Raw genomic sequence first — 25,888 nt, 5'->3', positions numbered from 1 at the left:
CATGGCCATGTGTCATGCTCCTGTGGGTGTCCTGGCCTTGTGTGGTGGTTCTGAGGGTTTCATGGACACTTGTCCTGGTCCTGAGGGTGTCATGGCCATGTGTCATGCTCCTGTGGGTGTCCTGGCCTTGTGTGGTGGTTCTGAGGGTTTCATGGACACTTGTCCTGGTCCTGAGGGTGTCATGGCAGTGTATCCAGGTCCTCATGGCGTCATCCCTTGTGTCTTGGTCCTGAGGGTGCCATGGTGTTGTGTCCTGCTCCTCAGGGTGTTCACTGCAAAATGACCTGCTCCTCAGGGTGTCATGGCAGTGCGTCTTGGTCCTGAGCGTGCCGTGGAGGTGCGTCTTGGTCCTGAGGGTGTCTTGACCACTTATCCTGGACCTGAAGCTGCCATGCATTGTGTCCTGGTCCTGAGGACACCGTGGCCTTGTGTTCTAGTCCTGAGAGTGCCATGGCTCCATGCCCTGGTCCTCATGGTGTCATCTCCGTTTCGTCTTGGTCCTCAGGGTGTCATGGCAGTTTGTCCTGGTCCTGAAGGTGCCCCGGCATTGTGTCCAGGTCCTCATCCTTGGATCTTGATCCTGAGGACGCCATGGATGCGTGTCCTTTTCCTGAGGATGTCACGGTGGTGTGTTCTGGTCCGGAGTGTGTCATGGCAGTGTGTCCTGTTCCTTAGGGTGTCATGGCAGCATGTCCTGGTCCCGAAGGTGCCATGACAGTGTATCCAGGTCCTCGTGGTGTCACATACTTCTGTCCTGGTGCTGTGGGTGTCATGTCCCGGTGTCCAGGTCCTGAGGATGCCATGTCTTTGTGTCATGGTCCTGAGGGTGTTATTGCAGCTGACAAGTGTCATGGCAGTGTGTCCTGGACCTGAGGGTGCCATGGCCATGTGTCCTGGTCATGAGAGGGCCATGCCTCTGTGTCCTGGTCTTCATGGCATCACCTCTTTTTGTCTTGATCCTGAGGGTGCCATGGTAGCGTGTCCTTGTCCCGAGGGCGTCATGGCACTGTGTCCTTGTCCTGAGATTGCCATGGTGGAGTGTCATGGTCCTGAGGGTGCCATGGCAGTCCTTTCTGGTCCTGAGGGTGTCACGTCCATATGTCCTGGTCCTGAGGATGTCACAGCATTGTGCCCTGGTTCTGAAGGTGCCATGGCAGTATTTCCTGGCCCTCCTGGTGTCACATCTGTGTGTCCAGTGTCCTGAGGGTTTCATGGCCATTTGTCCTGGCCATGAAGGTGTCATGGCATTGTGTCCTTCTCCAGAAGGTGCCGTAGCAGTATATACTGCTCTTCAAGGTGTCATGCCATGTGTCGTTGTCCTGAGGTTGTCATGGCATTGTGTCCTGCTCCTGAGTGTCTCATGGCACCATGTCCTAGTCCTGAGGCTGTCATGGCGTTGTGTCTTGGTTATGAGGGTGCTACGGCAACGTGTCCTGCTTCTGAGGGCACCATGGCTTTGCTTTTCCTTATCCTAAGGATGTTGTGGCAGTGTGTCCTTGTCCTGAGGGTGTCATGACAGCCTGTCCGGCTCCTGAGGGTTTCATGGTGTTGTGTCCTGCTCCTGGGGGTGTCATGGTTGTGTATCTTGGTCCTGAGGGTGCTGTGGCTGTGTGTCCTGGTCCTGATGAGGCTGTGGCTCCATGTCCTTTTTTTTGTGGGTGCTATGCCATTGTGTCCTTGTGCTGAGGGTGCCATGGCTGTGTGTCCTTGTCATGAGGGTGCTGTGCCATTGTGTCCTTGTGCTGAGGGTGTCATGCCCATGTCTGCTGGTCCTGAGGATGCCATGGCACCATGTCCTGGTCCTGAGGGTGTCATGGCAGTGTATCCGGGTCCTCGTAGTGTCACATCCTTGTGTCCTCGTCCTGAGGGTGCCGTGGCATTGTGTCCCCCGTTTCTGGGGAGACCTTACTGCGGCCTTTCGACATATAAAGGGGGCTCATAAGAGAGATGGAGAAAGGCTTTTGACCAGGGCCTGTAGTGACAGGACAAGGGGCAACGGTTTTAAGCTGAAAGAGGGTAGGGTTAGACTGGACATGAGGAAGAAATGTTTTACGATGAGGGTGGTGAGACAGTGGCCCAGGTTGCCCAGAGCAGTTGTGGATGCCCGTCCCTGGAAGTGTTCAAGGCCAGGTTGGATGGAGCTTTGAACCACCTGGTCTAGTGAAAGGTGGCCCTGGCCATGGCAGCGGGGTTGGGCTAGATGGTCTTTGAAGGTCCCTTCCAACCCAAACCATTCCGTGATTCTATGATGAAAATGCGTCCAGGTCCTGCAGGTGCCATGGCAGTTTGTCTTGATCCTAAGGATTCCATGGTGGTGTGTCCAGGTCCTGAGGATGCCGTGGCTCAGTGTCCTGGTTCCTGAGGGTGCCTTGGCAGATGGTCCTGGTCCTGAGGGTGCCATGTCCGTGTGTCCTGCTCCTGAGGCTGCCATGGAAGCGTGCCTTGGTCCTGAAGGTGTTACGGTGGTGTGTCCTGCTCCTGAGTGTGTCACGATGTTGTGTCCTGGTACTGAGGGTGGGATGGCATTGTGTCCTGGTCCTGAGGGTGTCACATCCCTGTGTTTAGCTCCATGTCGATGTGGTGTTGTTCTGAGGATACCATGGCATTGTGTCCTGTTCCTGAGGGTGTCATTGCAATGTGTCTTTGTCCTGAGGTTGTCTTGGCTACTTGTCCTGGACTTGAAGCTGCCATGCAGTGTGTCCTGGTCCTGAGTGTGCCATGGCTCTGTGTCCTGGTCCTCATGGTGTCACCTCCATGTGTCCTGGTCCTGAGGGTGTCAGTCATGTCCATGTGTCCTGGTCCTGATGGTGTCGTGGCTGCGTGTCCTGGTCCTGAGCGTGTCATGTCCATGTGTCCTGGTCCTGAGGGTGTCATGGCTGCGTGTCCTGGTCCTGAGGGTGTCATGGCCATGTGTCCTGGTCCTGAGGGTGTCATGGCCATGTGTGACGGTGACCCATGTTGTGGGTTAACCCCGGCAGAGCAGCTAAGCACCACACAGCCGCTCGCTCGCTCCCCCACCCACCCCCAGTGGGACAGGGGAAGCAGAAAGGAAGCCAAGAAAACGTGTGGGTTGGGATGAGGGTTGTTAAATAAGAGAAGAAGTGGCAGAAGAGGGAAAGAGAACAAAAGAAACCAGGTGATGCAAAGGCCATCACTCACCACCCATGGGCAGACCAGCCAGTTCCTGAGCAAAAGATGTCTAACTCGCCCAAACCCCCTCCGCTCCCAAATCCGCTCCCAAATCCCCCTCCGCTCCCAAACCAAATCCGCTCGATTGCTGATCGTGGCGTTACATGGCATGCAATATCGTAGACTCGCAGAACGGTTTGGGTGGGAAGGGACCGTTAAAGGCCATCCAGTCCAGCCCCCTGCCACGAGCAGGGACATCTTCAACCAGAGCAGGTTGCTCAGAGCCCCGGCCAACCTGACCTGGAATGTTTCCAGGGACGGGGCATCGACCACCTCTCGGGGCAACCTGGGCCAGTGTCTCACCACCCGCAGCGTAAAACATTTCTTCCTTATCTCTAGTCTGGATCTCCCCTCTCTTAGGTTAAAACCATCACCCCTTGTCCTATTGCTTCAGGCCCTGCTAAAAAGTCTGTCCCCGTCTTTCCCATAGCCCCCCTTTAAGAGCTGAAGGGAATATGTCGTTGGGTAGTGGGGGTCAGCTGCCAGGCTGTGTGACGCAGCGTGGTGTCCCGGTCCTGAGGGCGTCACGGTTGCGTACCTCAGTCCTGAGGGTGCTGTGGCCGCGTGTCCTGGTCCTGAGGACCAGGCTCCATGTCCTGGTTTTGCATGTGTCATGGCAGTGTGTCCTGAAGGTGCCGTGGCTGTGTGTCCCCATCATGAGGGTGCCATGCTGTTGTGTCCGGGCCCTGAGGGTGCCATGGCGGTTTTTCCTGATCCTAAGGATTTCATGGCACCATGTCCTAGTCCTGAGGGTGTCATGGCTGTGTGTCCTGGTCCTAAGGGTGTCGTGGCAGTGTGTCCTGGTACTGATGATGTCATGTCCCTGTGTCTTCATCCTGAGAGTACCGTGGCGTTGCGTTCTGGTCCTGACTATGTCATGGCCATGCGTCCTGGTCCTGAGAGTGTCACTGCAGCATTTCCTGCTCCTGAGAGTACCGTGGCAGTGCTTCTTAGTGCTGAGGGTGCCACGGCCACGTGTCCTCGTCCTGAGGGTGCCATGGCTGTGTGTCCTGGTCCTGAGGGTGCCACGGCCACGTGTCCTGGTCCTGAGGGTGCCATGGCTGTGTGTCCTGGTCCTGAGGGTGCCACGGCCACGTGTCCTCGTCCTGAGGGTGCCATGGCTGTGTGTCCTGGTCCTGAGGGTGCCACGGCCACGTGTCCTCGTCCTGAGGGTGCCATGGCTGTGTGTCCTGGTCCTGAGGGTGCCACGGCCACGTGTCCTCGTCCTGAGGGTGCCATGGCTGTGTGTCCTGGTCCTGAGGGTGCCACGGCCACGTGTCCTCGTCCTGAGGGTGCCATGGCTGTGTGTCCTGGTCCTGAGGGTGCCACGGCCACGTGTCCTCGTCCTGAGGGTGCCATGGCTGTGTGTCCTGGTCCTGAGGGTGCCACGGCCACGTGTCCTCGTCCTGAGGGTGCCATGGCTGTGTGTCCTGGTCCTGAGGGTGCCACGGCCACGTGTCCTCGTCCTGAGGGTGCCATGGCTGTGTGTCCTGGTCCTGAGGGTGCCACGGCCACGTGTCCTCGTCCTGAGGGTGCCATGGCTGTGTGTCCTGGTCCTGAGGGTGCCACGGCCACGTGTCCTCGTCCTGAGGGTGCCATGGCTGTGTGTCCTGGTCCTGAGGGTGCCACGGCCACGTGTCCTCGTCCTGAGGGTGCCATGGCTGTGTGTCCTGGTCCTGAGGGTGCCACGGCCACGTGTCCTCGTCCTGAGGGTGCCATGGCTGTGTGTCCTGGTCCTGAGGGTGCCACGGCCACGTGTCCTCGTCCTGAGGGTGCCATGGCTGTGTGTCCTGGTCCTGAGGGTGTTGTACCACTGTGTCCTGCTCCTGAGGAGGTCATGGCAATGTGTCCTGCTCCTGAGGATGTCATGGCAGCATGTGCTGGTCCTGAAGGTGCCATGGCAGTGTGTCACGGTTCTGAGGGTGCCGTGGCAGCATGTCCTGGGCCTGACATCCCGTGGCAGTGTGTCCTGGTCCCGAGAGTCCCGTGGCAGCATGTCCTCGTCCTGGTGGTGTCACAGCAGGATGTCGTGTTCTCGATGATGTCACGTCCATATATCCTGGTCTGGCGGGTGCCATGGCGTTGTGTGATCGTCCTCATGACGTCGTGACAGCTTGTCCATGTCCTGAAGGTGCCGTGGCCACGTGTAGCCCCGTCCCCCCCCCGGGGCACCCTGCCAGCCCCCGCGGGCAGCGGCAGCCTGGCCTGCCTGAGATGCAGGAGGTGGAACTCGGTCTTTTCGGCGTGATGCGTATTCGTCCCCAGATTATCACCGCGCCGTGGAGCTGTGTCTGGCGGGATGGCTGTGGTCCCGGAGACACCCTTCGTGCTGTGCCGTCTGCAGCGGGGAGGTGGGGTCAGGGCAGGGGACAGGGACTGGATGGGGCTGGTCGCACCACGGTGGTGCGAGGGCTCCCGCCGTGGGGCCCGGTGGTGGTGGCCGGTGGGGTGCGGGCTGGGGGCGCGAGCAGGGACGTGCCCCCCCCGCCAGCACCCATCGCAGCTCCTTTCCCTCTCGTTCTTGGCAGGTGGAAAGCAGTGACACCCCCAAAGACATCGCGGCCGTCCCCAAGTGCCCCGCACCCTGCCCGGAGGCCAGCCCCGCCGAGCCGCTGCCCAACGGGGACGTGGAGGGGGACGGTGCCCAGTGGAAGGGTGCGGAGGAGGGCGGCGCGAGCCCCAAGGGCGGGCGCCCCGAGGAGGACGAGACGGAGAACCTGCCAGACGGCGAGACGGGCCGGGCGCTGGAGAACGGCCGCTGCACCCCCAAGGAGGGCCTGGACGCCCCGGCCGATGAGGGTGAGCTGGCCCCTTCCGACCCCCAGAAGAAACGCGGGAGGAGGAAACTCCTGGAGGCCACAGAGAAAAGTAAGACCTCAGCGTTGAGGGCTCCCCGCTACGGGGCTGCGGCTCTGCCCGCAGCCCCGCCGACACCCGCTGCGCCCCTCCGGGGACCCCCAGCCCCCACCACCCTGCCCGGCGTGCCGTCCCCGGGAGGGGTCCGGGCTGCAGCGGCTCCCGGGCTGGGGAGCGCTGCCGGAGGAGGAGGAGGAGGAGGAAGGGCTGAGCCCCTCCGTGCCACGCGGGATTTGGGGTCGGGGCAGCTCGTCCCATCGTGCCGCCCTTCCCGTGGGGCTCCGCTCCCCCGACAGGAACAGGGTGAGCAGGAGGGGAGGTCAGTCCTCGTCCTGCCGGCGCGGCCGGTGCAGGTGCCCCGCGGCACAGGCGTGCCCCTGCCCGCACGCGAGCCTGCCCCGGAGCGTGCCCACCACCGCCGGTGCCTGTGCCGCTTTGCATGGCAGCCCTGCGTGTGCCGGGGCGGAGCGGGAGGCGCGTGCTTGGTGCGGTCCTGGCGACCAAGGAGGTGCCAGCTCTGGCGCCGGTGCTGCTCCGGGCGTTGCAGGGAGCGCGCGAGGCGGAGGGCTCGGCACCGCGCCGAGGATCAGCCCCGGGCACCAGCACGTGCTGGGAGCACCCAGCCGGGAAGCAGCTCGGCGGCGAAGGCCCTGGGGGTCCCGGTGGACACCGAGCCGAGCACGAGCCAGCAGCGGGTCTTCGTGCAACGAAGGCAAATGGCGTCCTGGGCTGCGTTAGGAGCGGTGCCCACTGGTTGAGGAGGCCACCCGGGAGTGCTGGCTCCAGCGCTGGGCTCCCCAGTCCAAGAGGGACAGGGACGGACTGGAGAGAGGCCAGCAAGGGGCCGCCAAGATGCTGAAGGACTGGAGCATCTCTGCTATGAGGAAAGGCTGGGGGAGCTGGGACTGCTCAGCCTGGGGCAGAGCAGGCTCAGGGGGTTGAATCCACGTCTATAAGTGCCTGCAGGGAGGGTGCCAAGAGGATGGAGACAGGCTCTTCCAGTGGTGCCCAGTGCCAGGACCAGAGCCCATGGGCACAAACTGGGCCACGGGAGGGTCCCTCTGGACACGGGGACACGCTCCTCAGTGAGAGGGTGACACGGGCACAGGCTGCCCAGGGCGGTGGTGGGGTCTCCGTCCCTGGAGACTCTGGTCGCGGTCCTGGGCAGCGGCTCCGGGCGGCCCGGCCGGAGCCGGGAGCTGAACTGGGGGGACCCTGGCGGGGCCCGGCCTCCCCCGGTGCGCGGGTGTGTCGCGTCCGTGAGCGCAGGTACAGATCCACGTGTGCAGCCGCCTGCTGCGAGCCCCGCGGCTCCCCTGCGGACCCCGGCGCTGCGAAACGCAGGGCACCCGCTCCCCGGCTCGTGCCAGCCCCGTGCGCTGCCCGGCCCTGCCCGCGCTCCTGTCTGGGCGGGGGCGAGCCACCGCAGCGCCGCGGGCGCGGCACGCTGGCACGCTGCCTGCCGGGGCCCCTGCGGGGACCGGGGCCGCCCGGGGCCGCGTGGTGTCTGTCGCTGCCTCCCGGCCCCGGCAGAGCTGCCGCGCAGCGGGGACAGGCTTTTCCCCCCTCGGCACCTTCCCTGGTCGTGGCTCCGCTCTCCGCAGCTGGAAAGGGGTGCCCGGCTGCCCCCCGGGCGCGGTGGCCCCGCTGCCACCGTCCCTCTTGGCCGGCAGGTGCCGGGCGGTGGGCCGGGGCAGCTTGGAGCAGCCATGAGCCCGGACGGGGGGCCGTGCTCTCCCCACGCAGGGGCCGGGCGGCTGGCGCAGAGGGGCAGGGAGCCGGGCGGGCAGCACTGGCACCGCGGGGCACCGCGGAGCAGAAGCAGGGTGAGGACGAGGGGCGTCGGGCTCTGCCTCTGGGGGGTTCTCGAGCCAGATCAGCAGAGAGACCTACTGCCGGCCACGCTGAGCGAGGGCTGGAGAGGAGCAAGGCAGGGCTGGGCTGGAGAGCGGAGAGGCAGGGCTGGGATGGAGGGGATGAAGCAGGGCTGGGCTGGAGAGGATGAGGCAGGGCTGGATGGAGAGGATGAAGCAGGGCTGGGACGGAGAGGATGAGGCAGGGCTGGATGGAGAGGATGAAGCAGGGCTGGGCTGGAGAGGATGAGGCTGGGCTGGATGGAGAGGATGAAGCAGGGCTGGGCTGGAGAGGATGAGGCTGGGCTGGGACGGAGAGGATGAAGCAGGGCTGGGCTGGAGGGGATGAGGCTGGGCTGGGACGGAGAGGATGAAGCAGGGCTGGGACGGAGAGGATGAGGCTGGGCTGGATGGAGAGGATGAAGCAGGGCTGGGCTGGAGGGGATGAGGCAGGGCTGGATGGAGACGAGCGATGCAGATGCTGCTGCAGTCACGAGGCACAGAGCAGGCAGCTGAGGGAGCGGAGAAGCCATAGCTGGCAGCGCGGTACCGACGGTCGAGGGGAGCTTGCCGGGCTGGGCGTACCGTGGTCGGGCGTGGGTCATGGTGCAGCCCCAGTGCCAGGCTGACCACGGCGGCTGCGGGGAGCCGGACCAGACGGGCTGAGCCAGTGTGGGTCAGCGCAGCATGCCCCGGTGTGGGGACCAGCGTGGAGCGGGGTGGAGACAGCCCCGGGGGTGCCGTGCCGCCGGCTCCCATGCGCGGCAGAGCTCTGGATTCAAAGGCCGGCAGCAGCAGGCGCCGGCGGGGACGTGAGCACGGTGCCATGAGCGTGGTGCATGAGCACGGGTACCGTGAACGTGGGTGCCGTGAGCAGGTCAGGCTTCACCTTCCAGCCTCGGGCTGGTGTGCACCCCTTCCCCTCGGCGTTGCAGAGCCCTTCCTCCCCCGGCGTGACCTGCCCGCGGGGCCCTCGCACATGGTGCTCGTCCTCCTGCCCTTCTCACCGTGCGGGCAGAGCAGCAGCTGCCTGCGTTCCTGCCGGGCGGGCGCTTTCGGATCATCCGGAGGCTCTTCCCTGCCCTCCTCTCTTCTCCAGCGCTTCCCTGCAAGCCCAGCCGGCGCTGGCTGCAGCCGCGGGCCGCCTGCCCCGGTGCTGCCCCGAGGCTGCTCCGCCAGGCTCAGGGCGCGTGCCCGGGTGACGGTGTCGCGGCGGTGCCCGGCGGTGCCCGAGGGCTGGCTGGGGAAGCCGCTACAGCCGCCGGGAGCTTGCTCCCTTCCCTAGAAACCATTTCCAGCGCTTCGGCCATGTCTGCGCCGCGGTTAGCAGCGGCATCGGCGCCTTCCAGCGACAGGCTTGGCTCCTGCCAGACCCTCGTCTGCTCCCTGGTCCTTCAGCTCCTGCCGCCTGGTGCCGGCCTGGCCGGGGGGCTCCCCCGAGCGTCCCTCGCCCCCTCGTCCAGCGCTCCTGCCTGCGTCACCGGTTCCTTCTCCTGGCACGCTGGCTTTCCACCTCTCGCTGCCCCTCTCACCCAGCACGGGGCCGAGGACCTGCTCTTCCGGCGCCGCCCGAGCACGACTTACCGGCCACCCCATCAGCTCTGCGCCCCTTCGCTGTCCCCCCCGGTCCCGTCCCTGCCGAGATCCCCGGTGGGGGAAGGTCTCGGGCAGGATCTTGCTGTTGGTCGGTAACTCTGCGTCCTGGCCCGTCGGCACAGCAGGCCGGCAGAGAGCACGGGGCACGGTGCTGCTGCGGGGCGCTGGGAGGGGCGGGAGCCGAGGCCGGGGGCTTTGCCGAGCCCCGGCTGTGCCGGCCACGTGCGGGATGCTCGGGGAGCGAGCTGCAGCCGCGGGGCCGCCGTGGCCCATCACGGGAAGGCGCTGTGGCAGCCCTCGCACCGGTAACGGCCCGGCGCTGGGCTCTGCGCCCCCCAGCCGCGCAGCGGGCAGGGCGGCAGAGGGGTGGGGGGACACCGGCTGCATGTCCCCAGTTAGGTCGGCGCCCTCCAGTTTGGCCAGTCCCAGCGCCTGCGTTGCTGGACCCAGTGACGGAGAGCACCGGCATCTCGGAACAGGCCGGGTCTCCTCTCCTGTGCCTCAGTTTCCCCATCTGCGATCCCCGTGCCCATGGGCAGGACCGGGAGGACAGGTCGCCCGGGCACCCCCAGGACATGCACACGCTCCTACTCCCCGCATGGAGCCAGAAAGCCCCTGTCCCCCAGTGTCCCCCAGTGTCCCCCAGTGTCCCCCGCTGTGCAGGGCTCTCGGCCGCTCTCCTGCTCGGGCCTTGCTGCTTCTGGGGGGGCCGGCTGCCGCGGCAGGGTTGGTCCCCACGTGTCGGCTGCGAGGGACTGTGCGGGTGTCACGCAGGGCTGGGTGGGCGTCGGGGGGGGTTGCGGCTGCAGCACAGCCCGAGGGCCCGGGGGACGTTGCAAAACAGGGTGCGAGTTCAGCCGGCGAGGGGGCACCGGGGTCCCGGCCGAGCCCCTCCCCTGCAGCCCAGGTCCGTGCCGGGGCGGCCGGTGCCCAGCAGCCGGGGCGAGGCGCGGAGCGATGCCAGCACCCAGGAGGGAGGTGCCCCGCGGCGAGGCACGGGCGGGTGGGTGCCCGCGCACGCCGATGCACGCCGTGCTCCGACCCGGCTGCCCCTGCTCGGCCCCGGCAGCTCGGGGTGCGCAGAGGTTTGCAACCCCAGAAACGGTCGGGGTTATTTTTAGCCGCTTTCCCGGCAGTGGCTCGGCGCGTACCTGCGGCGCGCGAGATGTGCCGATAGCACAGGAAGCCGGCGGGGCTCCGCGCGCTTCCCCTGCCTGCCCCGGCCCCAGCGGGGCCCCCCCCCCCCCCCCCGGACCCCCAGAGCCCCCGTCCGGGGCGCGGGGAGAGGGCGCGGGCGCAGCCGGCTCACGTCCCGGCAGCCGGCGACCCCGGGGAGCACGGCCCAGGCCTCACATGGCGGCGATGGGTGCCCTTCCCCGGCCCAGGGCCGGCCCCCGGGCAGGCTGGGGGGTCGCAGGTGGTCCCCTTCTCCCCCGCGGGGGCCCGGGTGCCGCGCCCCGTCGCGCCGAGCTGATCCCCCCGGCTGATGGCTCCTCTCTGTTCTGTGTGCAGGCAAGGAAGAGAAGGAAGAAAACAACTTCGACACCCTGAAAATGGAGGCAAGTATGTCCCGGGGCCGGGCCCCCGCCGGGGGCTGCGCCGAGGCACCCGCAGGAGACGGGCACGGCCCCGCAGCCCACCGGCCAGCGCGGTGCTCCCCGTGCCCGCGGGAACCGGCACCCTCCAGTCCCTCGGCACCGGCGGCCCTGGGGGAGCTGCGGGGACAGGGTCCCCGGCGGGACGGGGGTCCTGGGCTCCCGCGCCCCGGCACGGCCGAGCACCGGGCAGTGCCAGACGGCACCGCGCCGTGGTCCCCCCTCCACCCAGCCCTGCCCGTGGGACGGTGCTTGCCGGGCTGACCCCGCGCCTCCCCCAGGTGCCCGGGCAGAGCACGTCGGCCTGGGGCAGATCCGTGCCCGGCGCGGTGCCGGCGGTGCCCGTCGAGGTGCAGCCGGCCGCGGCGCGGTGCCCGGCCCTGGTGCGTGCGGGTCCTGGTGCAGATGTGGGCCAGAGCGCGTGTGCGTGGGCGCACCCGGGCAGGCCGTGCCCCCCGTGCCCATCTCCCCCGGCCCGTCCCAGCGTGCGCAAGCGGGGTGCCCACCTCCGGCCCCCCCGAGCAGCTCTGCTCCGGCCCCCCCCCGCCGCCCCCCAGAGCCCCGCCTGTCCCGGGCCACGGCTCCCGCCACGCTGCCGTCCCCGGTGCCCGCGGCAGCGCTGGAGCCGCAGCCCTCAGCCTCCTCTCTCTCCCTCCGGCGGCAGGGCTCCCGCGGGCGGCTGCGCGGCGGGCTGGGCTGGGAGTCGAGCCTGCGGCAGCGGCCCATGCAGCGGCACACCTTCCAGGCCGGGGACCCCTACTACATCAGCAAGAGGAAGCGGGACGAGTGGCTGGCCCGCTGGAAGAGGGAGGTAAGGAGCCGGACGCTGCCAGAGCGGGCGGGGAGGGGGGCACCGCGGCACGGCGGTGATACCGGCATGGGGCGGGCTGTGTGGCGCTGCGTGGTCCGAGCACCCCGAGCCCCGCGGTGTCTGGCTGTCTCCAAGGCTCCCGCGGCTAACGATGGCAGGCAGAGCTCCGGCAAAACACGGCACGTGCAGAGCGCTCTGCCGGGCGCCGGCAGCGCCGGGGTGACCAGCTGCGTGAGGGCGGCCAGCGCAGGGCGGGGGCTCGGGCGGGCAGCCAGCTTGTGCCGTGCCGTGCCGTGGGGCTGGCAGTGGAGCGGGCGCTCCCCACGGGACCGCTGCGGCAGTGCCGCCGCCCTGCCTGCACCCGGGTTTCGCGCCACGGCCAGGGTGGGCAGCTTCGCTTCTCGCACCTGTGCCCCCCCCCGCCCCGCCGGGGGCCACCATAAGCCGGGGGCCGGGGGCCCGGTGCCCGGTGTGCGCAGCTGCCGGTACAGGGGGCCTGCTGGTGCAGGCAGCGCAGGGCCCTTCCTTCTCCCGCGGGATGTGCCGAGGGATGTGCCGGGATGTGCAACCGTTCCTGCCGGTTTCCCGGGGAACCAGCGCGCGCCGTGACGCAGCCGAAATCAGCAAAGCCGAGGGCAACGGCGGGAGGCTGGGGGCCAGCGGGAGCCCCGGCCACGGCGCAGGCGCAGGGCTGCGGGCAGGCCGCGGTGCCGACGGCCGCTCGGGGGTGCCGTGAGGGAGGGGCTCTGCAGGTGCCCCGGGGGTCCCGTCCCCACCGGCGTCCCCGCCGCTCCCCCCTCGCCCCGTTCTCTGCGTCGTCCCCGCTGCCAGCGGGTCTCCCTGGCAACAGGTCCCCTCGCGCCACCGCCGCCCCCGGCGCTATTTATAGCCGCGCACTGCCAAGCACCGTCACGCTGGCACCGCGTGGGGAGAGGGGGAGGCTGGCATGGCTGGGGCAGCCCGCAGGGCATGGCTGGCACGGCCACGGTGTCCCCATGGGGCACAGGGCATGGCTGGCATGGCCACAGCGTCCCCTTAGGGCACACGGCATGGCTGGCACAGCCACGATGTCCCTTTGGGGCACAGGGCATGGCTGGCACGGCCACGATGCCCCGTGGGGCACAGGGCATGGCTGGCATGGCCACGATGCCCCGTGGGGCACACGGCATGGCTGGCATGGCCACGATGCCCCGTGGGGCACAGGGCATGGCTGGCACGGCCACGATGTCCCTTTGGGGCACAGGGCATGGCTGGCACGGCCACAATGCCCCGTGGGGCACACGGCATGGCTGGCACAGCCACGATGTCCCTTTGGGGCACAGGGCATGGCTGGCATGGCCACGATGCCCCGTGGGGCACACGGCATGGCTGGCACGGCCGGGGTGGCTGTGCCAGGGGATCTTGTGGATCGGCTCCTCCCGGGGTGGCCGGCATGGGCACAGGGGGTCCCACCGCCCCGGGGGGGGGCTCACCACTGGACCTGGGGGCTGCGTGCGGCCGCTGCCCGCGGGCAGGGGGGTTCAGCCGGGCGCAGGGTGGGCTGGTGGAGCCGGGGGGTGCCGGGGGGGTGTCCTGGCCGGGGTGGGCACCCCGGGCGCAGGTGGGCTGCGTGCCTGGAGGGGGGGTTGCCAAACGCGTGGTCGCGGTCGGGGTTTGCCGCCCCTGCCCGGCGCGGGGGGCACCGGCGATGCAGGCGCGTGCCCGCAGCCGCAGAGCGGCACGGCCACCGGTGCAGCCACGCTCTGGCCGGCGGCAGCGCTGCGGCTACCGCCGGCAGAGCCACGGACGGACCCCCGCGCCCCCGGCTCCGGCCGCGGGCCGGCGATGGCTGCCCCGGCAGAGCCAGCGCTCGCAGCCCCCCGCCCCTGCCCGCGCCGCGTGCCGGCCAGCGCAGGCAGCTGCCGGCCGTGCCGTGCCGAGCATGCGGGGCGAACCGCAGCTCGGCACAGCTGGGGAGGTTGGTGGTTGCAGCTGCCGAGTAACAATTTTCCAACACACGGTTCGCTCGCCAAAACAAATGCAGATTCAGGTCAGCCAGAATCGCTCATCGGCCAAAAATAATTGGGAAAAAATGCTAAAAAAAAATCGAAATACTTCTTTTGAGGAGCCTCTCATTCTCAAACAATGCTGAATTTAGCCGCGTTTAATTCCTTTATTTTTCTAATAAGAATAAGTGTTTTCTTTTCATTATGGGGAGAAGGCCTGAAACGTTTTCAGGCTGGATCAGCCTTTTCCCCGATCTCGGCTGACAGCCGCCCGCGAGCTGCATGCCCGGCACCAATTGTCACTTGCTGGTGGTGTCAGCGACACGGCCCCGGGGGACGGGGGACGGGGGACGGGACGTGCCACCCACAGCCCGTGTGGCTCTGTCGTGGGGGGAGCCTTGCCCTTCCCCTCCCTGCGGTGAGCTCCCTGTGCCGGACGCGGCGCCGGCCGTGCTCCGATACGGCACCGGCCGTGCCCCGAAGGCGCTTGCTCCTTTTGGGGGTGCCCGGGACCCGGAGGGCTGGGGGACAGGAGCCTCTCCCCGGTAAGGGACCCCACAGCACGGCCCCCCATGCCCGGCAAACCTGCCCGGCACCGGCGCCAGCCCTGCCTCGTCTCGCCAACCTGGAGCCCTCCAGCGCCGGCCGTTTCCTCTCTGCGGAGGTCCCCAAACCTGTAATCAGTCACCTCTGGGGCCTATTTTTAGCAAGCGGAGCAGGCTGGTGGCGTCCGGTCGGCCGGGCACAGCCACTCCCCATCCCCGGACGGTGCCGGGGCTTCCCCCGCTGTGCGCCGGGCGCGGCCCCTGCCCCCCGTGACGGGGACACCCACCACCCGTGCCCAGCACGCCGGCGCTCTTTGGGGGGCAGAGGCTGCCTGGCGGGGTCCCGGCAGCTCGGCTGGGGTCACCGGCCCTGCTGTGGCGGGGCCGGGCATGGCCTGGCCCCTTCCAGCCTTCCCTCCGCTTCCTCGGCCCCACAGCCGCCGAGGGCCGTCGCTGCCGCTCGGCAGCCCCAGGGCTGCAGCCGGAGCAGGAACGTGCGGGTCTGGGCACCGGCCCTTGCCCGTCCGTGCTGGGACACCCTCAGCCGGGCCCTGGTGTCGGCTGCGCTCCCCTAACCCTGTGCCAGCCGTGGGGCAGGGACGGGGATGGGGCAGAGGATGGAGATGGGATGAAGACAGGGATGGGGATGGGGCAAGGACAGGGGATGGGGATGGGGATGGGATGGGATGGAGATGGGATGGGATGGGATGGGATGGGATGGGATGGAGATGGAGATGGAGATGGAGATGGAGATGGAGATGGAGATGAGGATGGGGATGGGGATGGGGGTGGAGATGGGGATGGGGATGGGGATGGGATGGGGATGGGGATGGGGATGGGATGGGATGGGGATGGGGATGGGATGGGGATGGGGATGGGGATGGGATGGGATGGGGATGGGGATGGGATGGGGATGGGGATGGAGGTGGAGATGGAGATGAGGATGGGGATGAGACAGTGAATGGAGATGGGGATGGGATGAAGATGGACATGGGAATGGGATGGGGATGGGGCAAGGACAGGGGATGGAGATGGAGATGGGGATGGGGATGGGGAAGGGGAGGGGGAGGGGAATGGGGCTGGGGATGGAGATGGAGATGAGGGGGATGGGGGTGGAGATGGAGATGGGGATGAGGATGGGACAGTCAATGGAGATGGGGATGGGATGAAGATGGAGATGAGGATGGGGATGGAGATGGGATGGGGATGGGGATGGGGGTGGAGATGGAGGTGGGGGATGGAGATGGAGATGGGGATGGGGATGGGGCAGGGGCAGTGGATGGGGATGGGGATGGGATGAAGATGGAGATGAGGACGGGGATGGGGGTGGGGCAAGGACAAGGACAGGGACAGGGAATGGGGGTGGGAATGGGGATGAGGATGGAGCGGGGGATGGAGGGGGGGTGGGGATGAGGATGGGGCAGGGGCAGGGGCAGGGGCAGGGGCAGGGGCTGGGCAGCGCTGCCTGCGGCCCGAGGGCAGGCGGGCGGCGGTTGGGGCGATTGTCTGGATGTGCCCATCCCCGGGCGATCCGGCTTATCTCCGCTTTAACGACCGGCGGATGGGAGATTTCCTCCCGCTCCCCCGGCTCCTGCCGCTCCCCCAGGACAAAGCAGAAGCCCCCTCCCAGCGGGAACCGCAGCTTTGTCCCCCCCGCCCCAGGGGCCCAGGCCCCTGCTGGGGCTTCTCCCCTCCTCTCCCCCGTCGTCCCCCCCCCCCCCCCCCCTTGGCTCAGCCTTTCTCCGCGGCCCCTCCTGGCTTTCCCCGCGGCCCCAGCCGCTGCCCCGTGCTCCCCCCGCGGCACCCAGGGGTGCCCCTCGCCGGGGGGTCCCTGCCCGAGGACGCATCCGCCGGCCGTGGTGGGTGCCGGCGCGCTCGTGACCCCCCCCCGTCCTTTGTCCTCGGCGCCCGGGTCATTTTGTCCCAGGTTCCCAAACCAAAGCAGCCTCCTTGCTCTAGCGCGGCCGAGGGCTGCTGCAGGGGCCGGGGTGCCCGTGGCTGCCGTCAGCCCGCTGTGGCCCGGAGGGGCCCCCGCCACTCGCCTGGCGTTGGGGTGCAGCCGTGCTGCTGGTGCTTGGGGTCCCCAGGGGTCTCCTTGGGGTCCCCAGGGGCCGGGGCGCTTTGGCCGAGGTGCTGCCGCATCGGCCCGGGCACCCCCCGGGCAGGGTGGGGGTTCGCAGGGCAGGGGGGCTCTGCTGCCATCCCCCTCCCAGCCCCGCAGCCCTCCCACCTGGGGGGCAGCCCCATGCCCGGGGGCCACAGCCATCCGCCCCTTTGTCCCTCCGCTCTGCAACACAAAGGGGGCCCGGAGCCCAGGAGCCACGGCTCTGCGGGACACCGCCTGCCCGGGGCCCCGGGGCCCTCCCCGAGGAGCGGGGGCAGCAGCGCCCGCCGGGTGCTGGCAGGGTCCGTCCTGGGGTGCCGGGCACCCCAAGCGCGTCCCGTCACGGCCCGGGGCTGCGGCTCCGGCCTGGGCTCCTTGCCCTGCTCGGCTTCGGGAAACCCTCGCTCCCCGAGAGACCCTGCCGTGCCGGGAGGGCGAGGCCGGCGCCCCACGGCAGCCGTGCCGCAGCCCGGTCCCGCACCCCGGTCCCGCACCCCGGTCCCTGCGGAAGGGCTCGTGCGAGCACCCCGCAGCCCTGCCCGCGCCCCGAGCAGCTCGGCACCCAGCGTCCCGCCCGGGGGCCCTGCCCCTGCCCGCCGCCAGCGGTGGGGAAGGAGAGGGGACGCGGCGGGGCCTGCGGGTGACAGGCTGCTGCCGGGGCAGCTGGTGCTGCCGCCTCGTCCTCGCGGCACCGGCACAGCCCCTGCGGCCTCCGTCCCGCCAGGACGGAGGCCGGGCACGTGGCGTGGCGCAGGCAGTCCCTCCGCTGGGGACGTCTCTTGGGGCATCTGGCTGCCGGGGGGGACGCGTACCCCGGCTGCGGGGGGGTATCTGAGCTGTGCCTTGGGGGGTCCGGAGTCGGGGGAGCGTGCTTTGGGGCGCGTTGGCTCTCGTGGTGGGACACGGGGCTCTTCGGGGACACGCGCGGGACATGCTGCTGCCGGGGGATGTGCCCGGGGGCGGGCAGGCATTAGGGGACGTGTTTTGGGGTGTCCGGCTCCACCCGGCTGCAGCTCCCAGCTCCTCTGCGGGGCCGGGGGTGGTGGGGACAGGACCCACCCCCCCTCTGCCTCGGCAGCCGCTGGCAGGGGTGGCCTGTGCCGGTGAGGCCACCGTCGCGGTGTCGGTCTGCGCAGCCCCCGGGCTGGGGGTGCAGCCTGCAGACAGGCCTGAACTGGGGCAGCCTTGGCCAGACCGGGCCAGTACTGGTGTCGGCGTGTGCCGATGGGCTGAACTGGGTGATGCGGTCCCAGACCAGTGCCATATCAAGTGTGTGCTAATGGGCTGAACTGGGTGATGTGGTCCCAGACCAGTGCCATGCGGGCGTGTGGACGTGCCGAGCCGTGCCAGCCTTCCCCGGCCAGAGCCGCGGGGCCGAGCTGGGCCGGCTGCCCCCGGACCAGCGTCCGTCACGGGCTGAACTGGCGCAGCGGGGCCGGTGCCAGCCCGGCGCAGCCCCAACTGGTGTGCTACTGGGGCGGACTGGGCCGGCGGGTCCCGCCCGGTGCCGGGGGGGGGGGGGGGGGGGTGGCTGCGGGCCCGGGCCCCCCGGGCGGATTCCTGCCGCGCCGGGGCGAGGCCCCCCGGGGCGCCGCCGCCCCCCGGCCCGTCCCGCCGCTCTGCAGCACAAAGGGGCCGGGGGGGCCGCGGCCCCGGGACAAAAGGCGGCGCGGAGCGGCCCCGCGGCGGGGAGGCCGCCCCAGCCCAGCCCAGCCCAGCCCAGCCCGGACGGGACCGCAGCCGCCGGGCCGGTGAGTACCGGGTGACCGGGCAGCCCCCAGCCCTCTGCGGCCGGGCCTGCGGAGCGGGGAAGGTGCCGGGGTGGAGGCGGCCGGGGAGCCGGGCCGAGCCGAGCCGGACCGCACGGGACCGGACACCGGAGCCGAGACGAGCGGGACCGGGGCACGGTGAGAGACTCGAGCGAGCGGGGCCGAGCCCAGCCGAGTTGCCGAGCCGAGCGGAGCCGAGCCGGGCCGAGTGGAGCCGAGCGGAGCCGAGCGGAGCCGAGCCGGGCCGAGCGGAGCCGAGCCGGGCCGAGCGGAGCCGAGCGGAGCCGAGCCGGGCCGAGGCGCGGGCGGGGGGGCCGGGCCGGGCTGTCCCCTCGGCGCCGCGCGGCCCCTCCCCGCCGCAGCCAACCAGCCGGGCCGGGAGGCACCATGTGACCCGGGAGCCCAGACAAAGAACCGGCGGCCCTGCCCCGCGGCCCGGCCCGGCCCGGCCCGGCTCTGCCCGCCTCGGCTCTGCCCGCCTCGGCTCGACTCTGTCCGGCCCGGCCCGGCCCGGCCTGGCGCGGCTCGGCTCGGCTCGGCCCAGCCTGGCTCGGCTCGGCTCAGTTCGGCTCGGCCCGGCCCGGCCCGCCGCGGCGCCCAGCCCGCATGGGTAGGTGGCCACCGCGGGGAGGGTGGCTCGGCCCGGCCCGGCCCGGCCCGGCACAGCTCGGCTCAGCTCGGCTCGGCTGGGCTGAGCCCGGCACTTCCCGGCCGCGGGGCAAGGCCGGTCGCTGCCCGGCGGAGCTCGGTGTCCCGGCTCAGCCTCCGGGAACGGCTCGGCCCGGCCCGGCCCGGCCCGGCCAGCGCAGTTCAGCACACTCGGCCCGGGGACAGCGGGTGCCCGGGCAGAGGGGGGGCCGCGGGGCTGGGGGGGTCCCGGGGGCCCCGGCCGACCCGGAGGGGGTGACACGGGCCGGGGGGTGCTGGGAGTCCCGGGACGGGTGCTGGGTGTCCCGGTGCTGCGCCCGGACAGAGGCACAGGGTGCTGGGGAGCTGCACCCCGGGGCAGGCGCTGGAGCGGCTCGGGGGGGTCGGGGGGGGCTCCAGGGGACGGGACGGGACAGCCCCCCAGGGGACAGGCCTTGGGGGGCAGGGCTGCCTGCTCTGGCAGGGGAAGGGGGCTTGAGGGGGGGCCGCGAACAGGGGACCTGGGGGGGGGGGGCAGGGGGGGGCCAGGCCAGCCCCCCGGCCGGGCTGGGGGTGACATAGGACACGCAGGGGTCCGGGACTGGTGGCATCGCTTCTCTGGCATCGCTGGTGGCCATGGGGTCGTGTCCTGGGGGACGCCCCCGGGGGGGGGGGGGGCAGAGCAGGGGCAGCCCTTTGGGGGGTGGCTGCCACCTCTTTCCTCTAGAGCCACCCCCGGGGCAGCGTCGCAAACGCTCCCCGAGCTGTCCCCTCCCCACCGCAGAGGGAAACTGAGGCACGGGAACTACGGGGAGCACCCCAAGCCGCGCTGCCTGCGGGCACGGGGCAGGGCGGTGCGGGGTGGGGGGTCCACGCGTGCCCAGAGGGGCTGTTGGGGTGCGCCCGCTGCTTGGGGGGGCTGCCAGGCCCGTGCCAGCGTCCGGGTGGTGCTGCCGAGCGCGGCCCCCCGAGCCGGGCTGGCCCGGGGCACCCTGCCCGCCCCTGCCCACATCTCGGGGCGCCGGGTGAGGATGCCCCGCAGCCCTGTCCTGACCGGTGTGTGTGTGTGTGTCGTCCCCCCCCCAGGCGGAGAAGAAGGCGAAGGTGATCGCCGTGATGAACGTGGTGGAGGAGACGCCGCGGGCAGAGCCCCAGAAGGAGGAGGAGGCCAGCCCCCCCGCCTCGCAGCAGCCCACCGACCCCGCCTCGCCCAACGTGGCCACCACGCCTGAGCCAGTGGTGGCCGACGCCGTCGACAAGAGCACCTCCAAGTCGGCCGACGACGAGCCCGAGTACGAGGTGAGGGCAGGGCCAGCCAGGGAAGGGGGGTTTGCGGGGCCACTGCCCCCCGGGGACGCGGGCACCCCCTCCCCACCGGCCTCTGACCTCCCCCCCGTCTCCTCGCGGTGCAGGACGGCCGGGGCTTCGGCATCGGCGAGCTGGTGTGGGGCAAGCTGCGCGGCTTCTCCTGGTGGCCCGGGCGCATCGTCTCCTGGTGGATGACGGGCCGGAGCCGGGCGGCCGAGGGCACCCGCTGGGTGATGTGGTTCGGGGACGGCAAGTTCTCAGTGGTAAGTGGCACCCGTGGGGTGGGGGTCCGGGCAGCCCCCCTCCCCAGGCATCCCCCCGGCTCACGGCCACATCCCGTCCCCCAGGTCTGCGTGGAGAAGCTCCTGCCACTCAGCTCCTTCGCCAGCGCCTTCCACCAGGCCACCTACAACAAGCAGCCCATGTACCGCAAAGCCATCTACGAGGTGCTGCAGGTGAGCGCTGGCGGCTGCGCGGTGGCACCGGCTGCGGGGTGGCACCGGGCCCCCCAGCACCGGGAGGTTGGGGGGACATCGGTGCCCCAGCAGGTCCGTCCTGCCGGCCCCGGGCAGGGTGTGTGGGAGCAGGCAGCTGCCCCTCCGCCCCGCCGGGATCCGGCCTCCTGCACCCAGCAGCGTCCTGGGGAGCCCAGGGTGTCTCTTAAAAGGGTGGGGGACCTAGGAGACTCCCCAAGGAGATTTTGGGGGTGTCTGGGAATCTCTGCTCCCAGCCAGGGGTGTCTGGAGGTCTGTTGGGGAAGCTGGGGGGGAGGTTGGGGTCTCTGGGGAGTTGCTGAAGTCCCTGCGGGGTGATGCCGGGGGGGTCCTGGCTTTCTGTGGGTCTCTTGGCAGTGCTGGGAGGTGGTGGGGGTTTTCTTGTGGGGCGACGTGGGGGACTCCTGACGGTGTAGGTCCCTTTGGGGCTGCCTGGCTGGGCAGTGCCGGCAGCATCTGGAGCAGCCGGGGGGGGGGGGGGGGGGGGGGGGGCGGGGGCTGAGGATGGGGACCCCCTCGGGAGGGTGGGTGGGTGATGGCCGGGCCTGCGGCTCCGCTGGCAGGTGGCGAGCAGCAGAGCGGGGAAGATCTTCCCGGCGTGCCCCGAGAACGACGAGACGGACACCTCCAAGGTGGTGGAGATCCAGAACAAGCAGATGATCGAGTGGGCCCTGGGCGGCTTCCAGCCCTCCGGCCCCAAGGGCCTGGAGCCCCCCGAAGGTGAGCGGGGGGAGGCGCGGGGCCCTGCTCGCAGGACGGGGACCCGCTCGGTGGCCTTGGCAAGCGTCCCCCGAGACCCCCGGCCGTCAGCTCCGGCATCGCCGGGGTGACGCGGGCTTGGGGCAGAGGGAGCGCCGTGGGACGGGCGGGTCGTGGGGCTGGGGTCCCCCTGCGGGGCGCGGGGCTGCTGGGACCCCGCTGATGGGACCCCGCTGACGGGACCCCACGCGCCCCTTGCAGAGGAGCGAAACCCCTACAAAGAAGTTTACACGGAGATGTGGGTAGAGCCGGAAGCAGCCGCCTACGCACCACCCCCGCCTGCCAAAAAACCCAGGAAAAGCACAACGGAGAAGCCCAAGGTCAAGGAGATCATCGACGAGCGCACCCGAGGTACCGCCCGGGGGGTCGGGGGTGCCCCCACGCCCACCCCCCCTCTACGGGGGTTTGCTTGGCCGTGACCCCGCCGGGGCTCGGTCCCGGTGCCGGGAGGGCCGTGCTCACCGTGGGGGGCTGCGGGGCAAAAGCTGCTCTGGGCCAGGTCCCCTTCTCCATCCGGGTCCTTCCCTCCCGGGGGCCCCCTCCCTTCGCCCCCCTGCGGGGGCTGCGCAGAGGGGACCGGGCTGGGGCAGGGCTGGCGCCGGGCAGAACCCCCCCACGCTGACGCCCCTCTCCCTCCCCAGAGCGGCTTGTTTACGAGGTCCGGCAGAAATGCAGGAACATCGAAGGTGAGCGTGGAGCGATGCCGGGGCTGGGGCACATCCTGGCCCTGGGGACGGGGCTGGGGGGCAGGGTCCTTCCCCCGCCGGGCACCAACTCTGGCTGCAGAGCTGGGAGGCAGGGGGGGCTCGGAGGGGCCGGGGGAGCCCAAGGGGCCAGAGGATGGGCTCGTCCCGTCCCTCAGCCCCGCGTGGTGGCAGGGACCCTTGGGACACTGCCCGGGGCTGGGGTCACCGGCACGGGACGGGCTGAGCTTGGGCAAGGAGCGAGGCAGGGCGGGGGGGGCTGCCGGGGGGCCGGGGAGGCGGTGGGAGCCCTGCGCCCCTGTCCCCAGGGTTGGTCCCTGTCGCACCGCAGTAGCTGTCCCGGTGGTGCCGGCAGTTTGGGGCTGGGAGAGGGCTCTGCCGCTCCCCGGCTCGGGGGCGAGGCCGGTGCGACCCAGACACCGGGGGCGAGCGATTGCCGGGGGCGGCAGCAGGACGCGGCTCGGGGTCGGGCTGCTCCCCGCGCGCTGGGCTCTCCCCGGTGCGGGGTGCCGGGGGGTGGCAGAGCCTGGGGGTAACATCTCCCCTCCTGGTCCCCAGACATCTGCATCTCCTGCGGGAGCCTCAACGTGACCCTGGAGCACCCTCTATTTATCGGAGGAATGTGCCAAAACTGCAAGGTACGGCGTGGCGCAGGCAGCCCCGGCGAGCGGGCACGGCCGGGTCCCCCCAGACACCCTGTCCCGGAGGTCTCCCTGCCAGGCCCCTGTGCCAGGAGCTGCCCCGGTGCCCTCGCTGGGTGCCCGGCCTCACGGCGGTGTCCCGGCATCCCCGGCGCAGGGCTCAGGCCGTGCCGTGCTCACGCCTTGGCTCTCCCCCAGAACTGCTTCTTGGAGTGCGCATACCAGTACGACGACGACGGCTACCAGTCCTACTGCACCATCTGCTGCGGCGGCCGCGAGGTGCTCATGTGCGGCAACAACAACTGCTGCAGGTCTGGGGCCACCGTCCCGGCGTGGGGCTGGGAGGTTTTGGTGATACCGCAGTGCTGGTGTGGGGCCGGGAGGTTTTGGCGATACCGCAGTGCTGGCATGGGGCTGGGGAGGTTTTGGCGATGCCACGGTCCTGCCATGGGGTTTCAGTGATGCCAGTCCTGGTGTAGGGCTGGGACGTTTTGGTGATACCACAGTCTCAGTATGGGACTGGGGGGTTTTGGTGGTGCCACAGTCCCGGTGTGGCATTTTGGTGATACCCTGCTCCTGGTGTGGGGCTGGGGGAGTTTTGGCAATGCCCCAGTCCCAGCATGGGGCTGGGAGGTTTTGGTGGCAACACAGTCCTGGTGTGGGATTTTGGTGATGCCCCACTCCTGGCATGGGCCTGGGGAGGTTTCGGTAATGCCGCAGGTCCCAGATGCGGGTCTTTGCCTGGGGCTGGCAGAGGCGTGGGCAGTGCGGCAGGTCCCGGCGCGGGGCTGCCGGTCCCGTGTGCCCCCCTGCCACTGTCCTTCGAGGGGCACGGCCGCAGCCTGGCCTTAGCCCCGCTGGTGCGGCGCAGCCGGCTGAGGCCGCGGGGCCGTGCCGGCGGCGCCGTCCCCCGCTGCTGCCTGCGCTCGCTCCCCAGCGTCTCGTCGCAGGGATGCTGCCGGGGGCACCGGACCCAGCCCTGCCGCTGACGCCGGCTCCCGGCTCTCCCAGGTGCTTCTGCGTGGAGTGCGTGGACCTGCTGGTGGGCCCGGGGGCGGCCCAGGCGGCCATCAAGGAGGACCCCTGGAACTGCTACATGTGCGGCCATAAGGGCATCTACGGGCTGCTGCGGCGGCGGGAGGACTGGCCCTCGCGCCTCCAGATGTTCTTCGCCAACAACCACGACCAGGAGTTTGTGAGTGCCCCTGCGGGAGGACCCCCCGGCCCCAGCCGGGCTCCCCGCTGCCCGCCATGTCCCCCCTCCCCACCTGACGCCCGCCCGTGCCTTTCAGGACCCGCCGAAGGTGTACCCGCCGGTGCCGGCCGAGAAGAGGAAGCCCATCCGGGTGCTCTCGCTCTTCGATGGCATTGCCACAGGTGGGTGGGGGTCCCCGGCCCGGCAGCCCCCACAGGGACCCTCCCTGGGGCGTGTTTGGGACCCCTGTGGGGGGCAGAAGGGAGCGGGGCGAGCAGCCTGCCTGCACCCCACAACTGTCTGGCCTCGGGGCAGGGGGGTCCCGCACCCATCGGGGTGTCAGCAGTGGGGGGACAGACCTGCGCCGCCCGCGGGACCCCCGGCCGGGTATTCCCGTGGGCAGCCCCCGCGGTCTCCTCCGCGCTGGGGGGGTCCACGCTGGCGGGGGCCGGGAGAGGCGGGTGGCACGGGGGTGGCGATGCCGCCGGGGCGGGGCGGGATGGGACGGGGGGTGGGGGGGCCCGCTGTCCACGCGCCGCCCACCCCAGCCCCGCTCCCCGCAGGCCTGCTGGTGCTGAAGGACCTGGGCATCCAGGTGGACCGCTACATCGCCTCCGAGGTGTGCGAGGACTCCATCACCGTGGGCATGGTGAGGCACCAGGGCAAGATCATGTACGTCGGGGACGTCCGAAATGTCACCCAGAAACACGTACGTCCTGCCCGCCGGCCCCCCGCGGCTCCCCCCTCCCTGCAGGCAGCAGGTCCCCCCCAAAGTGCCCCTGCGTCCCCAAGATGGGTCCCGTCCCTTCTCCCGCATCTCCTCACGTGCTGGGCTTTGCCGGCACGGCCTTGCCGTCCCGCCGGGGAGGTCGGCCACCATCCACCCCCACCGCGTGTCCAGGTGTGTCCCCCCCGCCCCGGGCAGCATCTGGTGCCGGCGCCGGGCTCACCGGGGGGCTCTCCCTCTTGCAGATACAGGAGTGGGGCCCCTTCGACCTGGTGATCGGGGGGAGCCCCTGCAACGACCTCTCCATCGTCAACCCGGCCAGGAAGGGGCTCTACGGTAGGTGTCTCCTCGCCGGGCTGGGGCTGGCCCCCACCGCCGGCCCCCCACTGCCGCCTCCGGCCCCCCGCCGCTGACGCTGGCCCCTCTCGCTCTCTCCTGCCCAGAGGGCACCGGGCGGCTCTTCTTCGAGTTTTACCGCCTGCTCCACGAAGCCCGGCCCAAGGAGGGCGACGACCGGCCCTTCTTCTGGCTCTTCGAGAACGTGGTGGCCATGGGGGTGAGCGACAAGAGGGACATCTCGCGCTTCCTGGAGGTGAGTGCCGGCGGGTCGCCGCCCTCCGGCCCCGGGGACCCCGAGGGTCCTGCCCTCGCCGCAGGCCGCCGAGCCCCGCTGACTTGTCGCCTCTCTCCCTTCTCGCAGTCCAACCCCGTCATGATTGATGCCAAAGAAGTGTCTGCAGCACACAGGGCACGGTACTTCTGGGGGAACCTTCCCGGGATGAACAGGTTGGTGAGAGCACCCCAGGGTCGAGCCGCTCGCCTGCCCGCAGCGGCTGCCTGCCCGTCGCCCTGCCCGCCGCGGGGCTGGGGCTGGGGTGGCCGGCAGCCCCTGGTCCGGCAGTGGGAGGGAGGGAGGGAGGGTGCGTGCTGCCGGGGGCTGCGGAAAGGGCCGCGCCCCTGGGTCCTCCCCGGGCCCAGATGTGGCTCTGGGGGTCCCCTGACCCCGGTCAGTGCTGAGCGAGAGCGGGGGGGCTCACGAGTGGCGCTGGGTGACGGCACACCCCGAAAGCCCAGAGCGGTGGCCCCCATAGAGGAGGCCAGTCCTGTCCTTGCTCTCTCGTGCCGGTGGG

General features: G+C 70.2%; 1 protein-coding gene across 2 annotated transcripts in view; it reads left to right on the top strand.

The window, feature by feature from the left end:
• Positions 1-25,888, top strand: part of DNMT3A (DNA methyltransferase 3 alpha) — a 42,740-nt gene that overhangs the window by 13,757 nt on the left and 3,095 nt on the right. The window contains exons 3-19 of one of the 2 annotated variants that reach the window (XM_075497577.1): positions 5,718-5,988; positions 11,007-11,053; positions 11,754-11,900; positions 20,017-20,229; positions 20,343-20,501; positions 20,586-20,693; positions 21,296-21,452; positions 21,693-21,842; positions 22,133-22,177; positions 22,754-22,833; positions 23,035-23,147; positions 23,848-24,031; positions 24,129-24,213; positions 24,595-24,740; positions 25,004-25,094; positions 25,202-25,350; positions 25,459-25,544. In XM_075497577.1, the coding sequence (XP_075353692.1) occupies positions 5,718-5,988; positions 11,007-11,053; positions 11,754-11,900; positions 20,017-20,229; positions 20,343-20,501; positions 20,586-20,693; positions 21,296-21,452; positions 21,693-21,842; positions 22,133-22,177; positions 22,754-22,833; positions 23,035-23,147; positions 23,848-24,031; positions 24,129-24,213; positions 24,595-24,740; positions 25,004-25,094; positions 25,202-25,350; positions 25,459-25,544 (2,231 nt within the window). Of the gene's footprint in view, positions 1-5,717; positions 6,058-11,006; positions 11,054-11,753; positions 11,901-20,016; positions 20,230-20,342; positions 20,502-20,585; positions 20,694-21,295; positions 21,453-21,692; positions 21,843-22,132; positions 22,178-22,753; positions 22,834-23,034; positions 23,148-23,847; positions 24,032-24,128; positions 24,214-24,594; positions 24,741-25,003; positions 25,095-25,201; positions 25,351-25,458; positions 25,545-25,888 lie in introns of both variants that reach the window. The other variant, XM_075497576.1, reaches the window with a different exon arrangement.

The sequence above is a fragment of the Mycteria americana genome, chromosome 3 (assembly GCF_035582795.1).
Source record: "Mycteria americana isolate JAX WOST 10 ecotype Jacksonville Zoo and Gardens chromosome 3, USCA_MyAme_1.0, whole genome shotgun sequence".
Taxonomy (NCBI): Eukaryota; Metazoa; Chordata; class Aves; order Ciconiiformes; family Ciconiidae; genus Mycteria; species Mycteria americana.
This window is presented reverse-complemented; position numbering and strand designations above follow the sequence as displayed.